This window comes from Carassius auratus, chromosome 21 (genome assembly GCF_003368295.1).
Source record: "Carassius auratus strain Wakin chromosome 21, ASM336829v1, whole genome shotgun sequence".
NCBI lineage: Eukaryota > Metazoa > Chordata > Actinopteri > Cypriniformes > Cyprinidae > Carassius > Carassius auratus.
Window position 1 is genome coordinate 5,003,365 of NC_039263.1, and position 19,894 is coordinate 5,023,258.

Below are 19,894 nucleotides of genomic sequence, written 5' to 3' on the forward strand. Positions count from 1 at the left end.
GGCGGCCCGAGATCGGCGCTGAGAGCGGCTGTCTGCGAGTACGCCGGCGCTGCAGGCGGTCGGCGGTCTCAGCTGTTCCGCTGCGGTGCCTCTTCGACGGCGAGAGCTCGTTCCAGGCGAAGGCGTTCAGCAGAGATCCAACGAAGTGAAGTCGTCGCTGAAGGAGTAAGATCTGATTTCCTCTGGCGATTGCCTGCTTATATAGCCATTCGCCCCGCCCATTCTGGCGGGCTTTGGCGCGCTGCATCGCCACAGGCTCGCGCAGCTACGCAGCGCTGTCATTGGTTTAAAAAAGTTTACAGATTAAACCAATGGCAGTGCAGTTGCACTGCGTTATTGAAAAAAGGCTTCAGTATCGAGGAAAAAAGGAGCTTTTCCCCATACGCAGTATGAGTGAAGTATCGAAAGGGAACAGAGATTTGCTACAAAGCCTGACAACACATAATGTTATCTGAAGCAAATCTGACATTTGCACAAGCTGTTGAAAAAGCTCTCAGTATGCAACCTGGGAACCACGACTTGAACTACTTCAAATTAAAATAAGGAACATGACAAAAACAACCAGAATAGAGTGTAAATATACAGTAATGTCATGACTTTGCTAGAAGGTTCTAAGCAAATAGTTTGATGCTAGCTTGTTCTAGCCTATAACTGACCTGTACTAGTATCTCATGCGTAACTTCAGAGATTATTCTACAGCGCTTTTGATCTGATATATGCATTCTATCCAGCTTAATCTTGCAATGAATTAAGAAGAATTTCTTTAAGGCTCAAAATAAAGTAAGTCTCTGACAATCCCTTCAGGAAGGACAAAAGATGAACTCTAAAAAGGCTGAGGCATTTCCAAAAATGCAGGCTCAGGGTTAAAAAAAAAAAAAAAAGTCTAAATGTGATTTTGGTAATAAAGCCGATGTCAAAAGAACTACATATTGTGCATTAGAAGATGCTGATGAAGCCGATGCAGTGCATTTTTTAAATGTCACAGGGACGTGTTTCCTCTGAGATCTTCAAGTAATGAGAAAGTTACAACTAAAAGAACTATACCTGACGTTGTACAATGTGGAAAGACCAAAAATACTATTTAGGTTGAGTTAGTATGGGAATATAAAAAGATGGCAAGCTGAATAGTAGGCTATATGAAGCACCTGTACTTTGACCTCAAGTGCAGACAGCATGAGCTTACTCCTGAGGCCTGTGATGAAAGATCACAAGACTAACATTACAAACTGGACATGTGTCCTTTAATATAGCACATGGATATACTAGTGTCTACAACTTAGACTTTATAATGCAGGGGCAAGAACACCAATAGCTGCTAGAACACTCTACCAAGAGTATAATGATCTGGTGAACTCTATGAGAAGGCACTTTTCCAGTGAAAGTAATGACCTGCTTGTTTGAAACTGACATTTTTGTAACTTTTCTAACTTTTTTCCTGGTTGACTAATGAAAGCTTGTACATTCTAACTCTCACAAAATGAAGAGAGTCAGTACTATCAGACCAGATGCCATGCCTTTTCGGACAGTTCTTGCAAGTTTTATTTGCAATATGGATTAGATGGGTAATGAATGGCCAATATTGCATGAGGTAAGTCATTAGTAACATAACTCTAACAGCATTCAATGCAGCATTCCTCAAGGTATAATGTGACATTGCCAGGCCACCGCAAAGGCTAGTGACTGTAAACACAGTCATAGACTAGAGGAGCCAACAGCTTTGACTTTATACATTGGTTCAGTATTTTTTTCTTGAGACATTTTACCACTGCTATCTTCTGCTACCTGACTGATCATTCTCCCCACAGAATCGTGTCGCAAAGCCTGCATATTCTATCAGTTTCTGTGAATCTTTCATTTTAGACTGATGGTCCCATATGCAAGCCCAATGACTTGGAATCATGGGGGGTTGATGAGACGTCACATAGAGACACCAGATCACTTATTATGGACGGTTATTTTCAGCACGATGAAAATAACTCTTGTGATGGCATAACAACAGTCTGAGATGAATGTTTACTCATTCTCTGTATGCATGAAGGAATTACAAATTTCCACCAAACAAGGTTTATGTTACCAATCGTCACATAAACTGTAGCCTCAATATAACACAACTAGGCTATCTATGATATATCATTAATAAACACTTCTCCAAATTTTCAAATGCCTAAACTCACAGACGGTTGGGTTTTACCCATCGATATGTGCTATAATACTATGGGGAGCTGTTTGTAAAGCGGCTCATGCTGAAAATAACAGCAACATTTAGTCACATTTAGCTTCAAACAATGTTTAAAAAACCGGTATGAATTTTTGAGGGTCCCTTTTTAACACATTTACAACAATATTTGTCAACTTAGAGATATTTTAAATAGTTCAATATAAATATTAAATGTTAAACATAAATGTTAAATGTTAAATCTAAATGCTAAATCTGAATCCAAATGTTAAATCTAAATCTAAATCTAAATTTTAAATATAAATATAAAATATAAATGTTAAATATAAATTTAAATCTAAATGTTAAATCTAAATGTTAAATATAAATATAATTCTTAATGTTAAATATAAATCTAAATGTTAAATATAAATCTGAATCTCAATGTTAAATCTAAATGTTAAATCTAAATTTTAAATATAAATATAAATGTTAAATCTAAATTTTAAATGTTAAATGTAAATTTAAATCTAAATGTTAAATCTAAATGTTAAATATAAATATAATTCTTAATGTTAATTATAAATCTAAATGGTAAATCTAAATGTTAAATCTAAATCTAAATGTTAAATCTAAATGTTAAATCTAAATGCTAAATCTAAATCTAAATGTTGAATCTAAATGTTTCGGATGAAACTAAATATTTATTATGAAAAGTGTGGGACTGATGATGACCTGTAGCCATAATAGCCAGCCGCGAGTGGTCTCACTTTGACTGAATGTTATGTCCTCACCATAGACTGTATCACTCATCATGTCATCACTCTCTGTCATATTCACATGCTTAAACGCCAGCAAGAGCCTATTTCCCCGCCCTCTGACCAGGTATGGTTAATATTGATGCTACTGTCGCTCAAAATGTCCAACTAATCGGCGTTAGCCGAGAGCATAGGCTCTTGCTGACGTTTAAGCATGCAAACATTTTTATAAAAGTGACACTAGCCTACACTTCAAATACAGTTTCTCCAAATGTGTTTATTATTTTAGGTAGTCATTATCATGATAATCCATGTCCAAGAATCAATTTCCTGAGATGAGATGGTTTTTATTCGTTACTTATTTGACACAATGCTATAAACACATATTGACCTCATCGAACTTTTATTTTGGCACTTCCGGTTATTTGAATTTTGAATTTACATATTAGCTAAATATTTAGTTTCACCCGAAACATTTAGATTCAACATTTAGATTTCGATTTAACATTTAGATTTAACATTTAGATTTAGATTTAACATTGTTTAACATTTAGATTTAACCTTTAGATTTATATTTAACATTTAGATTTTACATTTACATTTACATTTAGATTTAACCTTTAGATTTAGATTTAACATTTAGATTTAACATTTACATTTAGATTTAGATTTAACATTTCGATTTAACATTTACATTTAGATTAACATTTAACATTTAGATTTAGAGTTAACATTTAGATTTTACATTTACATTTAGATTTAGATTTAACATTTAGATTTAGATTTAACATTTATATTTTACATTTACATTTACATTTAGATTTAACATTTAGATTTAGATTAAGATTTAAAATTTAAGATTTAGATTTAGCATTTAGATTTAACATTTAGATTCATATTTAGCATTTTATATTTAACATTTAATATTTATATTTAACTATTTAAAATATCTCTAAGTTGACAAATATTGTTGTAAATGTGCTAAAAAGTGACCCTAAAAAAATCATACCAGTTTTTTAAACATTGTTTGAAGCTAAATGTGACAAAATGTTGCTGTTATTTTCAGCGTGAGCCTAGAGGTTGTGTGGAACTGGCTTTTTGGGGAAGTCCATTAAGGGCACTTATTCTGTCAAAGGAGTCGATGGGGTGGCCAGTGTAGGGAGCAGTTCCATAGTAGAAGATGATCGTCAAGTTATCTTTATTTCAAAGCAGTAATGTAAACTTCATGAGACAAATTAAAATTTCTGCTTTAAAGCAGCTCTAACAAGCAAATAATGTCATTATTCAGCTCAAAAGTAGTGTCAGTGTTTTAAAGTTCATCAGTTATGAAACAACTTCAGTTTCAGCTATAAAGCAGCTCTACAGAATACAATAGTGCCATTATTCAGCTCAATTCAGTTTACTTTTTATTCACACTCAGTAGTGTCAATGGTGTCAAATCAATAAAAATGACTGAATATTAAGTGTTTTTAAATAAAAGCTAAAACAGGCATTCTGTATGTGACTGTGGCACGTTTTTATTATGTTGCTCCAAATATGTATTACAGTGGTTTAGAAATCAAATGTCCAGGGAGAGTCGCTAAAAGGTTAATGCTCTATCGTTTTGGAAAACAACATAACTCTAAACCAAATACAACCCTAAACCTACCCGATAATGTTAGTGAATGCAGAAGTGATTAAAAAAAAATGCATTCACTGATACAACCATGCTATTTTAACTTATACCACTTACAACACAAAAAACATCAGTTTTCAAATCTCTCAGCAATTTTTTGTTAAGTCGTAACACAATATTTGGGACTGAATTTAAATAGAAAGAATAAAAGAAAAAGAAAAAAATCCATTGTTGGAGTACATCTGTCTCTAGTGTTCATTCCAAATGGAAACAGCAGGGATTTCTAGGTACACTTTTTGAGTTTTGCAGAAACATAGGTACGTATTGGCCTGGATAGCTTTAAAGACAAACTACACAAGCCAAAGGTGACAGTGGTAAGAAACCCAAATTCCATCAGGTGACATGAGCTGGTGTGTGTCAATGCCAGACTTTTGATCCAATTAGCTGGAGCACAAAAGTCCTGCACTTCTTTCTCGTCCAGGTAGCTGGCGAGACAGTCACAGTGCTTCACCTTCTGAAAGGATTTCTTCAGCATTGCTTGTTACACCACATCTCCTGTCATTGCATGACGATGCAGCGGCCAAACAATTCAGAACCTGCTGTCTGGGTTTAACGACCAAATCCACTGTCCATCCTGAAACTGACAGCTTTGGTTGTGCCTCGGTCTTCTAATTCGGTCTTGACACCATTGCAGAGTAGGCTGAAGATAAGTCATAAAAACATACTTGGGCTCTCATGCAGAATGTGATATTCTCACTTCAAGGCATAGATCAAAGATAATGAGTTTTTCCTTATCGCAACAGCAGCCAATTATAGCAAGCTTGTGATTTGTAGAGTCTTCTGGGTACTTCACAGCCACATTTTGGGTTGGTAACACTTACAGAACATACTGTATGTAGGCCTACTGTAGGGCATTGTGACATTTATATTTTTGTATTCACAAACATCTTGAAAGAGAGCTGTAGTTGTGGACTACAGAAACTTAGATTCTGTGATAAACTTTCCCACAGTCCTCCGTGTAACAGATATCGTGTAACTTCCTACTAATTTCATAATAGAAGTTCTATTTTTTGAAGTGGAGCAATTCATAAGACATATTTAGAAATGCAGAATTTTTGCATACATTTTAGAGATTGATTATGTAAAAATTAACCTTGATGATTATTGCTGTGTAATTTGAGTATCGTTTCATGCTCTGTATAATTTGACAGATTTTGATGTTTTTCTTCTCACGATTAGAAAATTAGAGAATTATGTTTCAGACAAAATACAAAGTGCTGCCGCATGGCTGCGGTGATTCATCTTGCAAACCACAGCCAATTGTGTGCATGATTAAGACGCATGCATTTCTCCATGCATTCTCGCAACCAATTATCTTCTCTCTTAAATGAGTCCATGAAGGAACACGGCTTCACACATTCACTGGGACAAAGGGAAATAAAGGATGGTACTATGTCTTCCTCTATGGCAAATTTGACAAACAAATCTTTTTAAATTCAACAGCAAAGAAAACATCTCAGTTTTCTCATGTGGTAATCTGCCATTAATTACATGTAACCATCCCTGGATGAAGCATAATACATTATGTAAAAAAGCAATAAATCTGAGGAACAGACAAATATTAACATAAGCGAATATGAAAATTTGACCAGAAAGAATGAAAGAAAAAACTCAATCCTCACATAAATCTAATCTGTATAAAAACTTTAAGCAATATTAAGAACATGTTTACCATATCGGTGTCCGACACTGGCCCGAAGCTTGTCACATAGATGTTTGTCCTCACCTCAGTCACACTTTCTGATTGGACAAAAAGAGAAAGAAAGAGTATGTGTAAGAGCAAATATGTAAATTCATTTGAAAGTTATAAATCTGTAAAGACAATAATGAGATATGTCTAATATCACCTGACCAAACTGAAAAACAGGTCCTTTATGGTGGTGGATTTCATTGTTTTATTTCAAGAATTCACTGGAATTGAGATTGTCTGAATGAGAAATTTAAGACACATTGTCACCCTCATGTCGTCTATGACTGGGTTCACCACTGACTAGAGGGAAGGATAATACTTTATGTAATGAACTTTAAAGTTGTTAATGGGGATTTAGAGTCAAATAATTCACTTGGCTCACTGCAGCTCCTGGTTTCAGCAAGCATTCATAAAGATCACAAAATTACTGATTTTAAGAGGGCTGACAGCAGATTTGCAGATTTTTAGAATGGGTTAGAAGAAAGATAGGGAGCTATGCCTCGCAACTTAGGATCCAGCATAGTCTTAAGACTATACTGTAAATGCCATTAAAGGGGTCATGAACTGCCTCTGTTTATTTATTTATTTATTTTTATTTTGTGCTGTTCCCTGATTTTTATCAAGATTTTTACATCAATAAACATCATGTTTTGGAAGTTTTTTTTGTCCTCATCAGAACGCTCTGTTTGAATAGGCATTGAGAATTGTAGACTTGGACAGCTATGATTGGCTATCAGTTATGTATATATGATTAGTTTAGCTGAATTTAATTAAAATTATAAGTAATTTTTACTCTGAGTAAATGAGATACTTTTTACTTTTACTTCAGTAGATTTTTAGACTGTACTTAAAGCTGCAGTAGGTAACTTTTGACGCTCTAGCGGTTAATAAACAGAACTGATTGCGTCTTGCAGAAGAACGTCGTAGCCGGAACTACTTCTCTCTGTTTATGTCTATGAAGAATCACAAAGGTACTGGGTTACTCCGCCGCGGTACCCCCGAAGCAATCTAAAATAGTCCAAATATAAACACTTATTATAGGTGTACCCTAGTGATTCAGGACAAGCTAAAAACACGGTTTGGAAAATGGATTCATGGTGTACTCGCTTATTATATACATTTTTCTACATTTTGAACACAAACAAAGTTACGGAGCACAGCTCTGATTGGTTGTTTTTTACCGGGAGCGGATGACTTTCTGCAAATGGCAATAGGACCACTGGGACGAGCCAGAGGAGCTTGATTTTTTTTCACAGATCATCTTTCTCATATTCTACTGTCAGGACATAATGACAGGTTTAATAAATATGTAAAAAATATTTTTTTTACAAAAGTTCCCTTACAGCACCTTTAAGTAAAACTTAATTAATGTGATGGTACTTTTACTTGAGTAGAATATTTTTGTACTCTTTCCACATCTGCTCAGTACATATCAACGATCTGTTATAACAGACAAAGCAATAGTGAGCACATAATAAAAACAGTTTCTCACACTTGTGTGTTGGGACATTACCATCGAATCCAAAATATTCGGCACAGCATCATCTTTTAGTTTCAGTCTTTTTGAAAAACTTTTTCAAAAAAGGAATCCGCGCTAAAATTTAGTGAAACAAAGGATCAAGTGCTTACTGATGTGTCCTGGATCTTCATTAAATATTTTAAGTATATTGTTTGATTTCTGCAAAAACCTTTGTTTACCCCACTTATTATTTACCTATTACATATGCAAATCGGTGGGCGTGGCTAAACAGGCAACGATGCAGAAGCAGGCATTGATCTTCTGCGGAGGCGGAGGCGGAAAATGATTTTGCTATGTCGATGAGATACAGATTTTTTTCACTGTGAGAGAAAAAATATTTTATTGGGTTCCAATACAGCACCACCTTTTACAGGTGCTCACGATGTCTCGGGGGATGAAAACTAATGGTAATTGGCATTACATTTCTGATACAAACTGACACAAACAGTTGACCAATTACTACACACTCAGACTGATGACCAATCAGAGCAGACTGAGCTGTTTACTAAGTCTTTTACTTTAAAGAGACAGGACTTAAAACAGAGAGTTTCAGGCAGAGGGTGAAAATAGGTACCATAGATATTTATATTATGAGAAAAATCTACTTTAAATCTTGTAAGCAGACCCCAAAAATAAAATTGTGAACTTTTAAATGCCTATAATATGGGAACTTAAAAATGCCATGTGTGTGGCACACTCTAGGCCTTTAACCATCTGAAGTAAGTCATCACGTTCCAGTTAGCAACTTTGATGTGATGAGTACTGTAATACACATCAGCAACTACTGTATGTAAAGCAGGGTGGAAATGGAAAGATTTGATGGTGCTTGAAAGGGGTGATTGGACGGGAGCCAGGCGATGGAAGCCGTCCAGATCCACAGTATCAGCCCGCAGCTCTCAGTGCGCCAATCTGACTTAGCCTATTTAATAAAAGCATACATCTTGATTTTTGACTGCCCACAGCTGGGCTCATAATTTAGGGTCTGTACTTTTAGAGGTCACTAGGGATTCACTCTGTGAGACCTCTGTGGAGGATAAAAAATATGCCCAGAGGGAGATGGTCTAATGGACATCTGTGGGAGATTTCTATAAATGTCATTGGGACGTAGAATATAGTGCATCGATGATCAGGATTTAATGTGCTCTGAATCAAGAATGACCAGGGGATCCGATCAGCTTCTTCATTATGATTACATGAGCAATCTGTGGGTGCACCATCACAGCAGCTGTCAAGACGTTTCTTTATTTTCATCAGCCGTCTTCAACTCATGAGGCTCCTGGGGCTCCTTAAGCTTAGGATTTGTAAGCGATCTCAGGAGAGCGCCGTTCTGTGACAGATTTTGCTATTGATAAACATTACACTGCCGAGAGAAGATGAGTAATTCACTGTTCCAAAACACAATCTGTCATGGATCTCAGAGGTGTGAGACTTGTGCTAAGAAGTGTAATATATGAAAGACAGACTGATGAAAAGCATGCTCCATCTGCAAGCCAACGGTAAGGCCAGCTTGTAGACACTGGAGACAATGAGGAAGGAAATGTGTATACGCATTTATCGTACCTCCTAGTCCGGGGCGCAATCTGTTGTCGTAACCATCCAGCAAGCGGTCCAAGATCCGGGTGAAGATGGTGATGTTGTCTTTGCTGTCATCGGGAATGGGTTCTCTGTGACCTGTTACAGCCCTGTGGAGAAGAAAAAAGAGATTCAGGTCTCATAAAGATAGGAAGGATGCTTTGAAAAGAAGCAAATAGGCCAAAAAAAAAAAGATAGAAAGAAGGCCACTAAGCAATATGAGTCCGAAGTCATAAACAGAAGGATGGATAGAGAAGAAGAGAGATTTATTTTGCGATAGACAGGTAGGAGATGAAGTCATTATGATTGGGGCCAGGACAGGTCCTACAACGAAAATATCAGCTATAAAATAAAACGATCCAAAAACTAAAGCATGAAATGGATTCTAGCTCTTTCTACCACAGACCCAAATTCCTGATTTCCCTTGACTCAGCTGACACAATCCACAAACCTTAAAATGAAGCTTCTTCTAAGAGTTATCTGATTGGTTGATTGAATGGTCGATTGATGATTTTTTTTTAAATGATTTTTTTTAAAGCTGTGAAGCAATCTCTAGTTACAAAAATAAATTAAAAAGAAAAGAAAAAGTTAATTCACCAATTAAAAATAAGCTTATTTTTATTTAATTATTTATGAATTTGTTAATAAATTTAATTATATTAATTAATCAAGTATGTTTTAACTTAAAGACTTGCATTTAGACTATCGGAATGAACCCTGGTCCATTTTAGGCCAGTAACCTATTTATACATTTGCATAAGTGATTTTAAGGACTCATGTACTGTCATACATTCTCTGCTGCAAAATAGTTTATTGCTGTTTATGCATTAGTAAACCAAGCTAGTGACTAAACAGTCACCTTCACATTGTTCCTCATAATAGCATGAAATCATGTGTTATTTCCAGTGGGAATGAAAGAACACCACCTTTATAATCACTGGAGCTGTCAATCTCCTCAGTTCAGCAGAAGTTTATCTGTGATTCACTCGGCAACACTTCCATTATAATCAATGACACTGTCTACACTATATAATTAATTACTCATTTGCATTGTGTTAGTTACGATAAAATTATTTGTGAGAGTGCATGAATCAAGTTGCAATGTGGCTGTGATCAAGCTCACTGCTGCTCTGAGCAGACATGTAATACCTATTTCATATGCAAATATGTAAACCAATCATAGCAGTGGATGCTTACATTGAAGTCTTAAAGTCACATGCCCCTTTAAACTAAAATTTGGCTAAAATCAGTGTAGAAATGGCCTTTTATTTCTCAATTATAATTACAGTTTTTTGTTTTTACATGTGATCATTTAGTTTCTGTAGTATTTCTTACTTGAATACCATTGCTGTGTATAGACCTGTCTGAACAACATGCACACAAAGGCAGTAGAGAAATGAGTTAAAGTGACAAAAATAAATAAATAAATACAAAACAGACAGATTGACAGAGCAGAGGAGTGATAGAACTCATGGAACTCCAAGTGGATTAGTGAAACCTGTCACGCAATTGAATATGGCTTTGCAGAAATCCCAGCTCTGTTATTAGGCTGCTTTATATCCCAAAAGTTGCAAATGCATTCTTGAATATTCAGCAAACCCCTGGTTCTTTAATTACCTGAAATATGCAGAATAATTACGTCTGGCTGGGGCTGTGATTCCCCCATGAACAATGCAGTGGCACGATGGAGGGCGTGATAGACAGAAAGCTGACGAGATAATGAGTGTTGTCCTCAATCAAGGGCTGTGTTCGAAGCGACCTTGCACCAATTACATGCTGACCTTTGAAGGCCTTAAAATAGCATGCAAAACAAGAGGTTTGTCAAAAAACACATGCAATGCATGTCACAGTGCTCCATAAGATTTGGTTTAGTCCTCCTGTGGCAGCAAAAACAAGACCACATTGCTGAATAAACTTTTAGATTTTAGTTTTAGATTTTCTTATCATTTTGCACAACACTGAGTATTCATTTGTGGGAGGAATGATGCTTCAGACCTTTGACACAGAGAAAGCACTACAAATTTCTCATTATAGTATGTTACTGTTATGAAAGACAAAATTATTCAATTTAAAAAAAAAATTGTTTATTATGACTAGTCCTAAAATGTTCTTGAATGTTCCACAAAGCAGTAGAATATTCCAGAATGTTACAGAGACTTCTGTTCCCATCCTTTCAGAAGCATAATTTATTTTCAAAACATGCACAATTAGTACAAAAAACGTATCTGTACTAAACCATGATCACACATGATTTCATGATTCATGCTAGAAATTCTAAAACTGACCTGACCGAAATATTTACCAAATATTGATGCTATGTGAAAATAAACAATTCAATGATAATTAGTACCATGGAATTACAGAAGAATTATAAAACTATAAAACTTTTTTTTACATTGTGTTATAATCAAACTATCTTGACATACAGTATTTATGATAAAATTAACATGCTGCTCCAGGAAATAATTATTAAACATTGTACATTGTGCATTAGTTTTACTCACTACTTATGCTACTTATACTGCATATTGTCAATATAAATGCAAACTAAACATATGCATGTAATAAAATAAAATGAAGGGATGAGCATGTTTTATTAATTATTATCTTATTCATATTTTATTTCATTCACCTATTAGCTCACATTTTTAAATGCAGTAGTCAGCAAATGTGCTGTACTTGCTTTTATCTCGCAGCACTGCTCAAAAAGAAATACTCATAATTCATGTGCTTAAATCCAGTTTCCTGGACACTGAATATTACTTAGCTCCCTCCAACAGAAAAGCAGAATTAACAGTTTGCTATTTAATATGTAACGAGTAGCATCAACAAAATGTTGTTTATTTGTAAAGGAGGTTAAAAAGGTTGGAATGAATGATTCTCCTCTTTGCACTTTCGAAAACAGTCACAAGAGCCTATTACAGAGATCATCACAGCGAAACATGAGCAAAATCCCTTCTAGTGTTGCAGCAAATAATAGAAGCTACAAAAAACAAGCATTTGTGTAGTGCCAGGGTGTGTTTAAGAGAGCTGTATTCCTCCGTCAGAGTACTCTGAAGCATATTTTGTTCTGAATCATCTCAAGAGGCTGTCGACTTTATTGTGGAGCTGAAAATGCAGCAGCACGGAGAGGTAAACATGGCGGAACGACTGCTTTCAGCCGACAGCAAAGGCAGACCAGCCTCTGTCCAGTGTTAATCCATTTTTTTGGGGTTTACACCTCCTTGCAGGAAAACTCTGTCTCACCTGAGTGTGGAGGGGCTTAGCCGAAAGCACTGCAACGACTGACTGATAAGGGGCTCTTTGTATTTCTCCCACATCCTAACGACATGCCATGTGACTGATCTGTGTGTGTGTCAGCCGGCCAGTGAGGGATCAACCAGTCCTGTCAGTGACGTGACATTTTGGAAGCTGATGATCTTCCCATTGTGTTGTGGTGAAGGGGTTCTGATAATTTATTCATTTCAAGAAAGCCACCCAGATGACAAATTGCAGTTTTTTTTTTAAGTGACACTCAAGAGAACCGTTTGTATGTGGAAACTGCATCCTGCCTCATGTCATTTTCTTTGCTGCTCCTTTGAATGTGGGCTCTTTGATATTAATCAGCAGTAGATCGTGCAGCCTCTTTCCGTTTACAGAAACATGGCTGCTCTATTCAGCAGCTCACAGAGTACGTGAAAGAACAATGGAAACTGTCTATGGCCGTACCTTCCGTTGTCTGTGTCGAGGAGATAAAATGAGCTAATGCCTGATTAACTGAGGAGACGGGCTGAACATTGCGGCTCTTCATGGTGTGTCTGCACATTGCAATTTTTTGTATTACTGAATTGAAGCTAATGAATGGCTGTTACTTGCCAGAGACGTTCATCCTGTGAAGATGGCCATTCAGTGAACTCAAACCAGAGGTTTATTAGTGGGATTCATGATGCTGCGATACAAGTCCTCCTTTGCGTTTGTTTGCCAGCCTCTCCAGCAGATTTACGTAACCCTGTGAAGACGAATCTTTAAAGGTAATTTACAGCCCATTAAAACAAGCAGAGGAGGATAAGAATGAGTGCTCAGTAGGGTGAAAGTGAAGTATGAAGCACGGAAAAAATACAGCTTAAGAAAAATGATACAAGCTACCCAGTTCCAATGCCCACGCATCTCTACAGTACAGTCCTTGGAGAAGTTTCTCTTTAAATGCATTCTAGGGCTGTAGGCTTTATTGTCTACCTCAAAAAAAGTACTTTCAACTATACCCACCTTATTTTTCAACGCGGAAGTAAGCAGTTTTGTACAGCTAAAAAAACCAGGAAGTGGGTGACACCAAAATCCAAACCTTATAAAATCGACCTGGTCTCATAAAAATACGTACCTCTGTGCACTTTTCTGCAACACTGTTTTTAAGAACCTTACCACACGTTTCACTGCACTTTCAAAAAGAAATGTCCACTGAGTGGCGCTAAAACACTGGTTCAATTCGTGAACCCTGGCACGTTTTTATTGTGTTGAAATAAATACGTATTGCTGTGTTTTTATGATGTTGCTTCTGGTACGTGTTGCAGCAGTTCAGAATTCAAATATCCGGCGACTGTCGCAAAAAGTTAATACTCTATCGTCTTGAAATATGTCCTACAGGTGTCAGAGTTTTACTGCCTCTAGTGTTCATTTTGGAAACTGCAGTGGTATGTATTTCGCGTCTCGCTAAAAAGTGCATCCAGGTACATTTCTGCCGTGAGACCAGATAATATAAAATGTACAATTTACAAATGGCCGCGCTTACAGGAAAAATACGTTGGATAAGTTTCTACTGGCACTTGTGACCTAGTGGTTAGTGAAACATGGAGCTCAAGTAGTCAATAAAGTCTGGCTCCTATCATTTCCTTGTCTTCTCTCAACAATTAATATCAATTATAAAAGAATGCAAATATGTTTATGCAAATGTATTTATTTATTTATTAATAAAATGCATGAAGTGACCAGGTGTAAACAGGTCCTAGGACATTCTTCTTCAGGACTGTAATTCTCAACCCGGGGCCTCTAAATAAATTAATGTATTTTGGGTACACAAATGCTGCCAAAAAAGCAAACAAACTCAATGAATAGATGTGCCAAATGTTGCTTGATTTGAGGTGAAACGGTCAGTCAGATTGGACAGGAAACATGCATCATCTGTGTGCAGCCAAACGCAAGACATACGTGTCCCCATCTGGTGTTATGTGAGGTGTGTGAGCTGATTGGAATTTCTCTCTCAGATGTCGGCTGGAGTGCTGGAGGATCATGGGCCCTGGCGGCAGCTGCTTCATCCCTCTTCATTACAAACACATCATCCCTGCAAATAAAAAATGGACTTTTCCCTTGTAACACCTTTCCTCCACCCCCAACCCACACCTCTCCTATCACGTTCTGTGTATTGGTTTTCTTGAAGCTCTCTCTCTCTCTCTCTCTCGCTCTATTATAAAGTAAGTGGGAAAGTATATTCAGGAGGTCCAGATAGTAGCGAATGTGATTAATTTCACTGAGTGTATACATACACGTAATATTTCAATAGAATGGAGTGCTGCAAATAGACAGTGTTGAAATGAACTCCTGAATATTGTATAATGTGTTTGCACACACACTTCAGAAAATGGAGGGTGTTTTGTAATGCAAGAAATTTTGTTGGAATACAATCACCTTCTGGAGCAGAACAGGTATTAATTGTATTGCTTACACCATTTTCAATTAGTGTTTCATTACACAACAAATAGCATGACAAGGCAAGATTTGCTGGAGAAAATTCAAGGGTGTGTTTTGGACACTATGAAAGCTAGTAGATTACAATTATGCCAAACAATTAGGCCAAATCCATTTTATTAAAAGAAATATGAATATGACATTCAATTAATAACATCAAAAGACTTCAACTTAATTTTTTTTCCATCCTCACACTGTCATTCAGTTTCAAGGGGTGTTACCTCCTGCCCAAATTTAAGTAAACATATTGGCTACATATCACACATCCTCCTTTATGGTGTATGTTGTGTTTTGATACCCGAAATGGCTAGCAAGTGCCATTATAAAGCCGTATATTGCTAAACCCGTGTCAGATGTCAGTATGTAGACTCCAGATGGGGAAGATGAGTCATAAACAGTGGTGTAATGTAACAAAGTAAAAAATACTTTTTTCCAGTATTTAAGTATTTTTTGGGAAGTATCTGTACTTTAATTGAGTTTTTATGTTTCAGGCAACTTTTACTTTTACTCCACTACATTTCCTAATTAAAATGTATACTTTTACTCCGATGCATTTCCCCTAAGTATATTCGTTACTTTCAACAAAACAGTCCGAAGAACGCAGACTGCAAGAAAAAAGAAGGTTTGACGAATCAGTGGTCTGGCGTTTGCAAGTAATACTATCCTAAAAAACAGCTTTGCTCACGTGCAAACAACCGCTGATGATTTCCCACTCAAGTCAAGTCAGGGGTGTGCGATACAGCATCGTCTGTGATAATATGGTAAGCGTTATTGTAATTATGTGCAATCTGACGTTATCAAGCAGGCTATATCACCAAATCATACACAGAGTGCACACACATTTATTTATTAGTCTATTAAAAATCTAAATTCCAGGCATTCTAAATTGTATTCGGCAAAAATGCTTCTGTATGCTTTTTATATTTATATAATTGAATGTAGGCATAGCTAACTTAATCTATATCACACAAAGAGTACCGCTTTTCTGCAGATGAATGAACATATTAAATAATAATTTTATACAAGTTCAATAAAGCAATAAATTACTTTTAGACGTAATATTGCTTGTTTTTCCTCAGTTTCGCTAACAAAAATAATTCCAAACAGATCACAACACTGTTTCGCATCTCTTAGCAATGGACGTTGTTCACTTATTGAATGAATCATCTTTCTGAATTAATCAGTTGAATAAATTATTCAGTGATTCACTTATTAATGCAGTCAAATGAATCAGCCGTTTAATTTCACATTTTGACTTTTTGTTTCATGTTTTAAATGATTTCAAATATCAGTATTCAACACTTTATGTAAAAAATAAAACATTAGGCTTATTTATACATCTGCATATGCAGTTTAAATGCATCCATTTCCTCTCTGAGATAGATAAGAGCAATACATCAATCAAATCTGTAAAGGGTCTACTTTTATTTGTAAACAGACATAATAACAACAAAACTGTGTGCATTTATAAAATAAAGATAACAAACAAGGTGTTCTGTCTGCAGCTTTTGTCTGCACTGATCTTCATTTAGACATGCATCATTAAAATGAACCATAACTCAGTGAATACTCAATGAAGAGACATTAGAGATATATCTATAGAAAGCTTGACATATCTATATATCTATCTAGATAGATAGATAGATAGATAGATAGATAGATAGATAGATAGATAGATAGATAGATTGCTACAAATATTCTGTGATAAAATAATCCATATGAAAACAACGTGATGTCCGATTTTCATGTCTCCCTTCATTATCTTCTAATGCGACCACAGCCCTCTATTCAGATTCTAATGTTTCACTGAAGCACACGGCTTGAATATGCCACATAACTGAAGAGAACGCAGCCAGACTATTCTTCAAGTTTTTATTTTATTTTACTGTTTGCTTCACGCTGAGAGGAATAAGATATAATTCCCCCCAAGAAGATGTGATGTGGATTACCTCAGGATTGAGATTTGGATTTCCTCAGAAAACAGAATGAAGCGCTATATTCAGCAGAGATCATAAACATGAGTAAGTCTTTTTTTATTTTATTTATGTATATACTTGTACTAGTTTTCACGTAAGGTGTAAACATTTTACTACTTTTTCCAAACTATAATTCCTAACTACGTGTATAATCAAGTGAAAGATTATGAAGTTAACAATACACTCTACCATTCAAAAGCTTGATGTAAATAATAACAATGTAACAAATAAATGTAAATGTAACAAACAATGCTGTTATTTTATTTTATCCCCCAAAAAAACTGAAAAAAATATTCTCAGCTCTTTTCAACATTAATAATAATAATAATAATAATAATAATAACAACAAATATATATATATATATATATATATATATATATATATATATATATATATAATTATTATTAAGGATTGTGTGACTGGTGTAACGATGCAAAAAAAAAAAAAAAAAATCAGCTTTAAAAGTCAGCTTTGATTGTTCCTAATAAACACTTTATCTGTACACGCAAATGCAGACATCCCGACCTGCAAAAAGTCATTTCAGGGAGGTATCCCGCAGTCCACCCCCCCCCCTCTCAGCTGTAGTCACCTTCTCAGAATCTGAATGGGAGAACTGAGATATATTGGAGCAACCTTCCCTGCGCTCAGCCTCCCTAACATGTTGTGGTCCCTAATTGATATAGCATAAAATATTATTTCTATAAGCTATAGGCCTATGTAATTATTCGTTAATTATGTTTAAATATGTAGATTACTTTTACTATTTATATAATCTGCTTATACAATTTATGTAAACTGCTTTTATTTATTTTCCATTGCAACTTTAAACAGGTCTAAGGAGTTTGTTGTTTTCATATAGCCTTGGCAACTAGCCTGAATAATATGCAGATGAAATGAAACTTGTCAACTCACCTCAACATGCCTTTTGCAATCATTTAACCCACCATGGGCAATGCTTGAGCAAGACTGTCATTATGTTTTACATCTATAAGACAGGGGTACACTTTCGTCTACTTTTCTTTTTTTTTTTTTTTTTTTTTTTTGTGGCACTGCCATGGTCATCCTGTTTCTAGATAGACATAACTGATTAATTTTGTTTGGGAGAAGAGATACAAGCCCGCCCACACTGACAATTGATTGGTTGATTTGCAGAAACAGGCCAATCAGGATGCTCTCTGTCTGACATGCGCTTCGTACACACGCACATTAGCACACACACGCAAGGTCTCTCGCTCCCTCTCCCTCTCTGCCGTGCGCGCGCTACACGGTTTGAAACACAATATCTGTTTTGCATGCGTGCTTTTGCTCGCTCGGTCTAGATTCCGGGAGATTTTAACTAATTTGCGGGTCTCAGGGAGCCGCTTTCAATATGCGGGAGACTCCCGGAACTTCCGGGAGACTTGGGATGTCTGCAAATGAATATTAAATTATTTTGTGGGATAATTAAATATATTCTACATAAACTACAAACATAAAAATATATACATTCTTTTTTGTAACTCTCCCCTCTCAGTCACAAACCTGACTGAAAAGCTTATTATGTGGGCCTTTGTCTTCTCAGGTGTAAATCAAAATGATATTCATGATAGTTGACGCCTACTCGCATATGACTTTTACCAACAAAAAGTGACCAAGAACATTTTAATCAATATATTGTTTTCTGTGAGTGAGTAAACAAAATGATTTTCACATAATTTAGAAAGAAAAAATTCAGTTCTCAAAAGTCCTGTGAACCATTGTTCTTTATGTGTTTTATGGCCTTATTTAAGTGATTTAACATTTTTAGTTTTTCACTAACCATGCATAACATTTTTTAAGTACAATAAATATCACATACTTTAGGACTTTTAATCAAGTAATATTCTAAATGGTGACTTCAACTTCTACGAAATTAATTTTCTGGTAAGATATCTGTACTTTTACTTAAGTATAGCTTTCAGATACTTTATACACCACTGGTAATAACAATGAACATTTTAACAACAGCAGTCTATTCCTCAAACAAAGCTATCCTACAGTATGGCTTCAGATACTTTATACACCTCACACAGCACACAAGCTATATGGAGCACATTAATGTGAGTGTATTACTTTTACCTCCTAATCAATGGCTTGCGCTAAATAGTGCTGGACTTTGTACCAGATTTGCCCATCCCTGATATAAAGTGATTCACATTTTGGTAATTTGCTATTAGCATGCACTCACCCAACTAGTGACCTTCATTTTTTCAGAGCATCTTCATATCCATGACTTCTAAACTTTAAGTAAAGAGCAACTGAAGAAAACCTTTTGAAAACCTTTAAGAAAATGCCACACTGGCCAGATCTCTCCCATTTAAAGGTGCGTTTACACCGACAGCAATTTCATCACAGGAGTTTGCCGTAAGCAGTGCTATTGTGGATTATAGTAAGCATTCCTAGTGCTGACTACTGTGATGCTACTGGTGTACAACTAGCCATAGCTATTGAACATTTGATCAATGGTGTGAAATGGAATGTACTGATGGAAAAAAAGGAGATGTCAGACAAATTTGAAAACAAATTTGTCATCTTGCAGCAATAAATAAATAAATAGCATCATGGAGAAGAAACCATCCGTATATGAATGTCTTCTGTGTCTCCATTACCATTGGTAGATCAGTGCTTCGAGTCACTGTTCATTTGCTGAAAAGGTTTTCTGCTTTTTTTTTTTTTTCGTTGTCAGAGTTTATACCCCTATGGATGGTACTTTGTTTATCCATTGGCACAGGCTGTATTATGTAATTCTTCTTAAAGCTCTTGTTCAGTAAATTTTTCATTTTACTTCCCTACATTCTGTCAGCAATAGTTA

The 19,894-nt window shown here is 35.8% G+C and overlaps 1 protein-coding gene across 1 annotated transcript in view; it reads right to left on the reverse strand.

Annotated features, from left to right (window-relative positions):
• Positions 1-19,894, reverse strand: part of LOC113038302 (gamma-aminobutyric acid receptor subunit alpha-2-like) — a 186,524-nt gene that overhangs the window by 129,480 nt on the left and 37,150 nt on the right. The window contains exons 3-4 of the mRNA XM_026195616.1: positions 9,358-9,479; positions 6,261-6,328 (exon numbers count right to left, since the gene is read on the reverse strand). Of these exons, the coding sequence (XP_026051401.1) occupies positions 6,261-6,328; positions 9,358-9,479 (190 nt within the window). The remainder of the gene's footprint in view (positions 1-6,260; positions 6,329-9,357; positions 9,480-19,894) is intronic.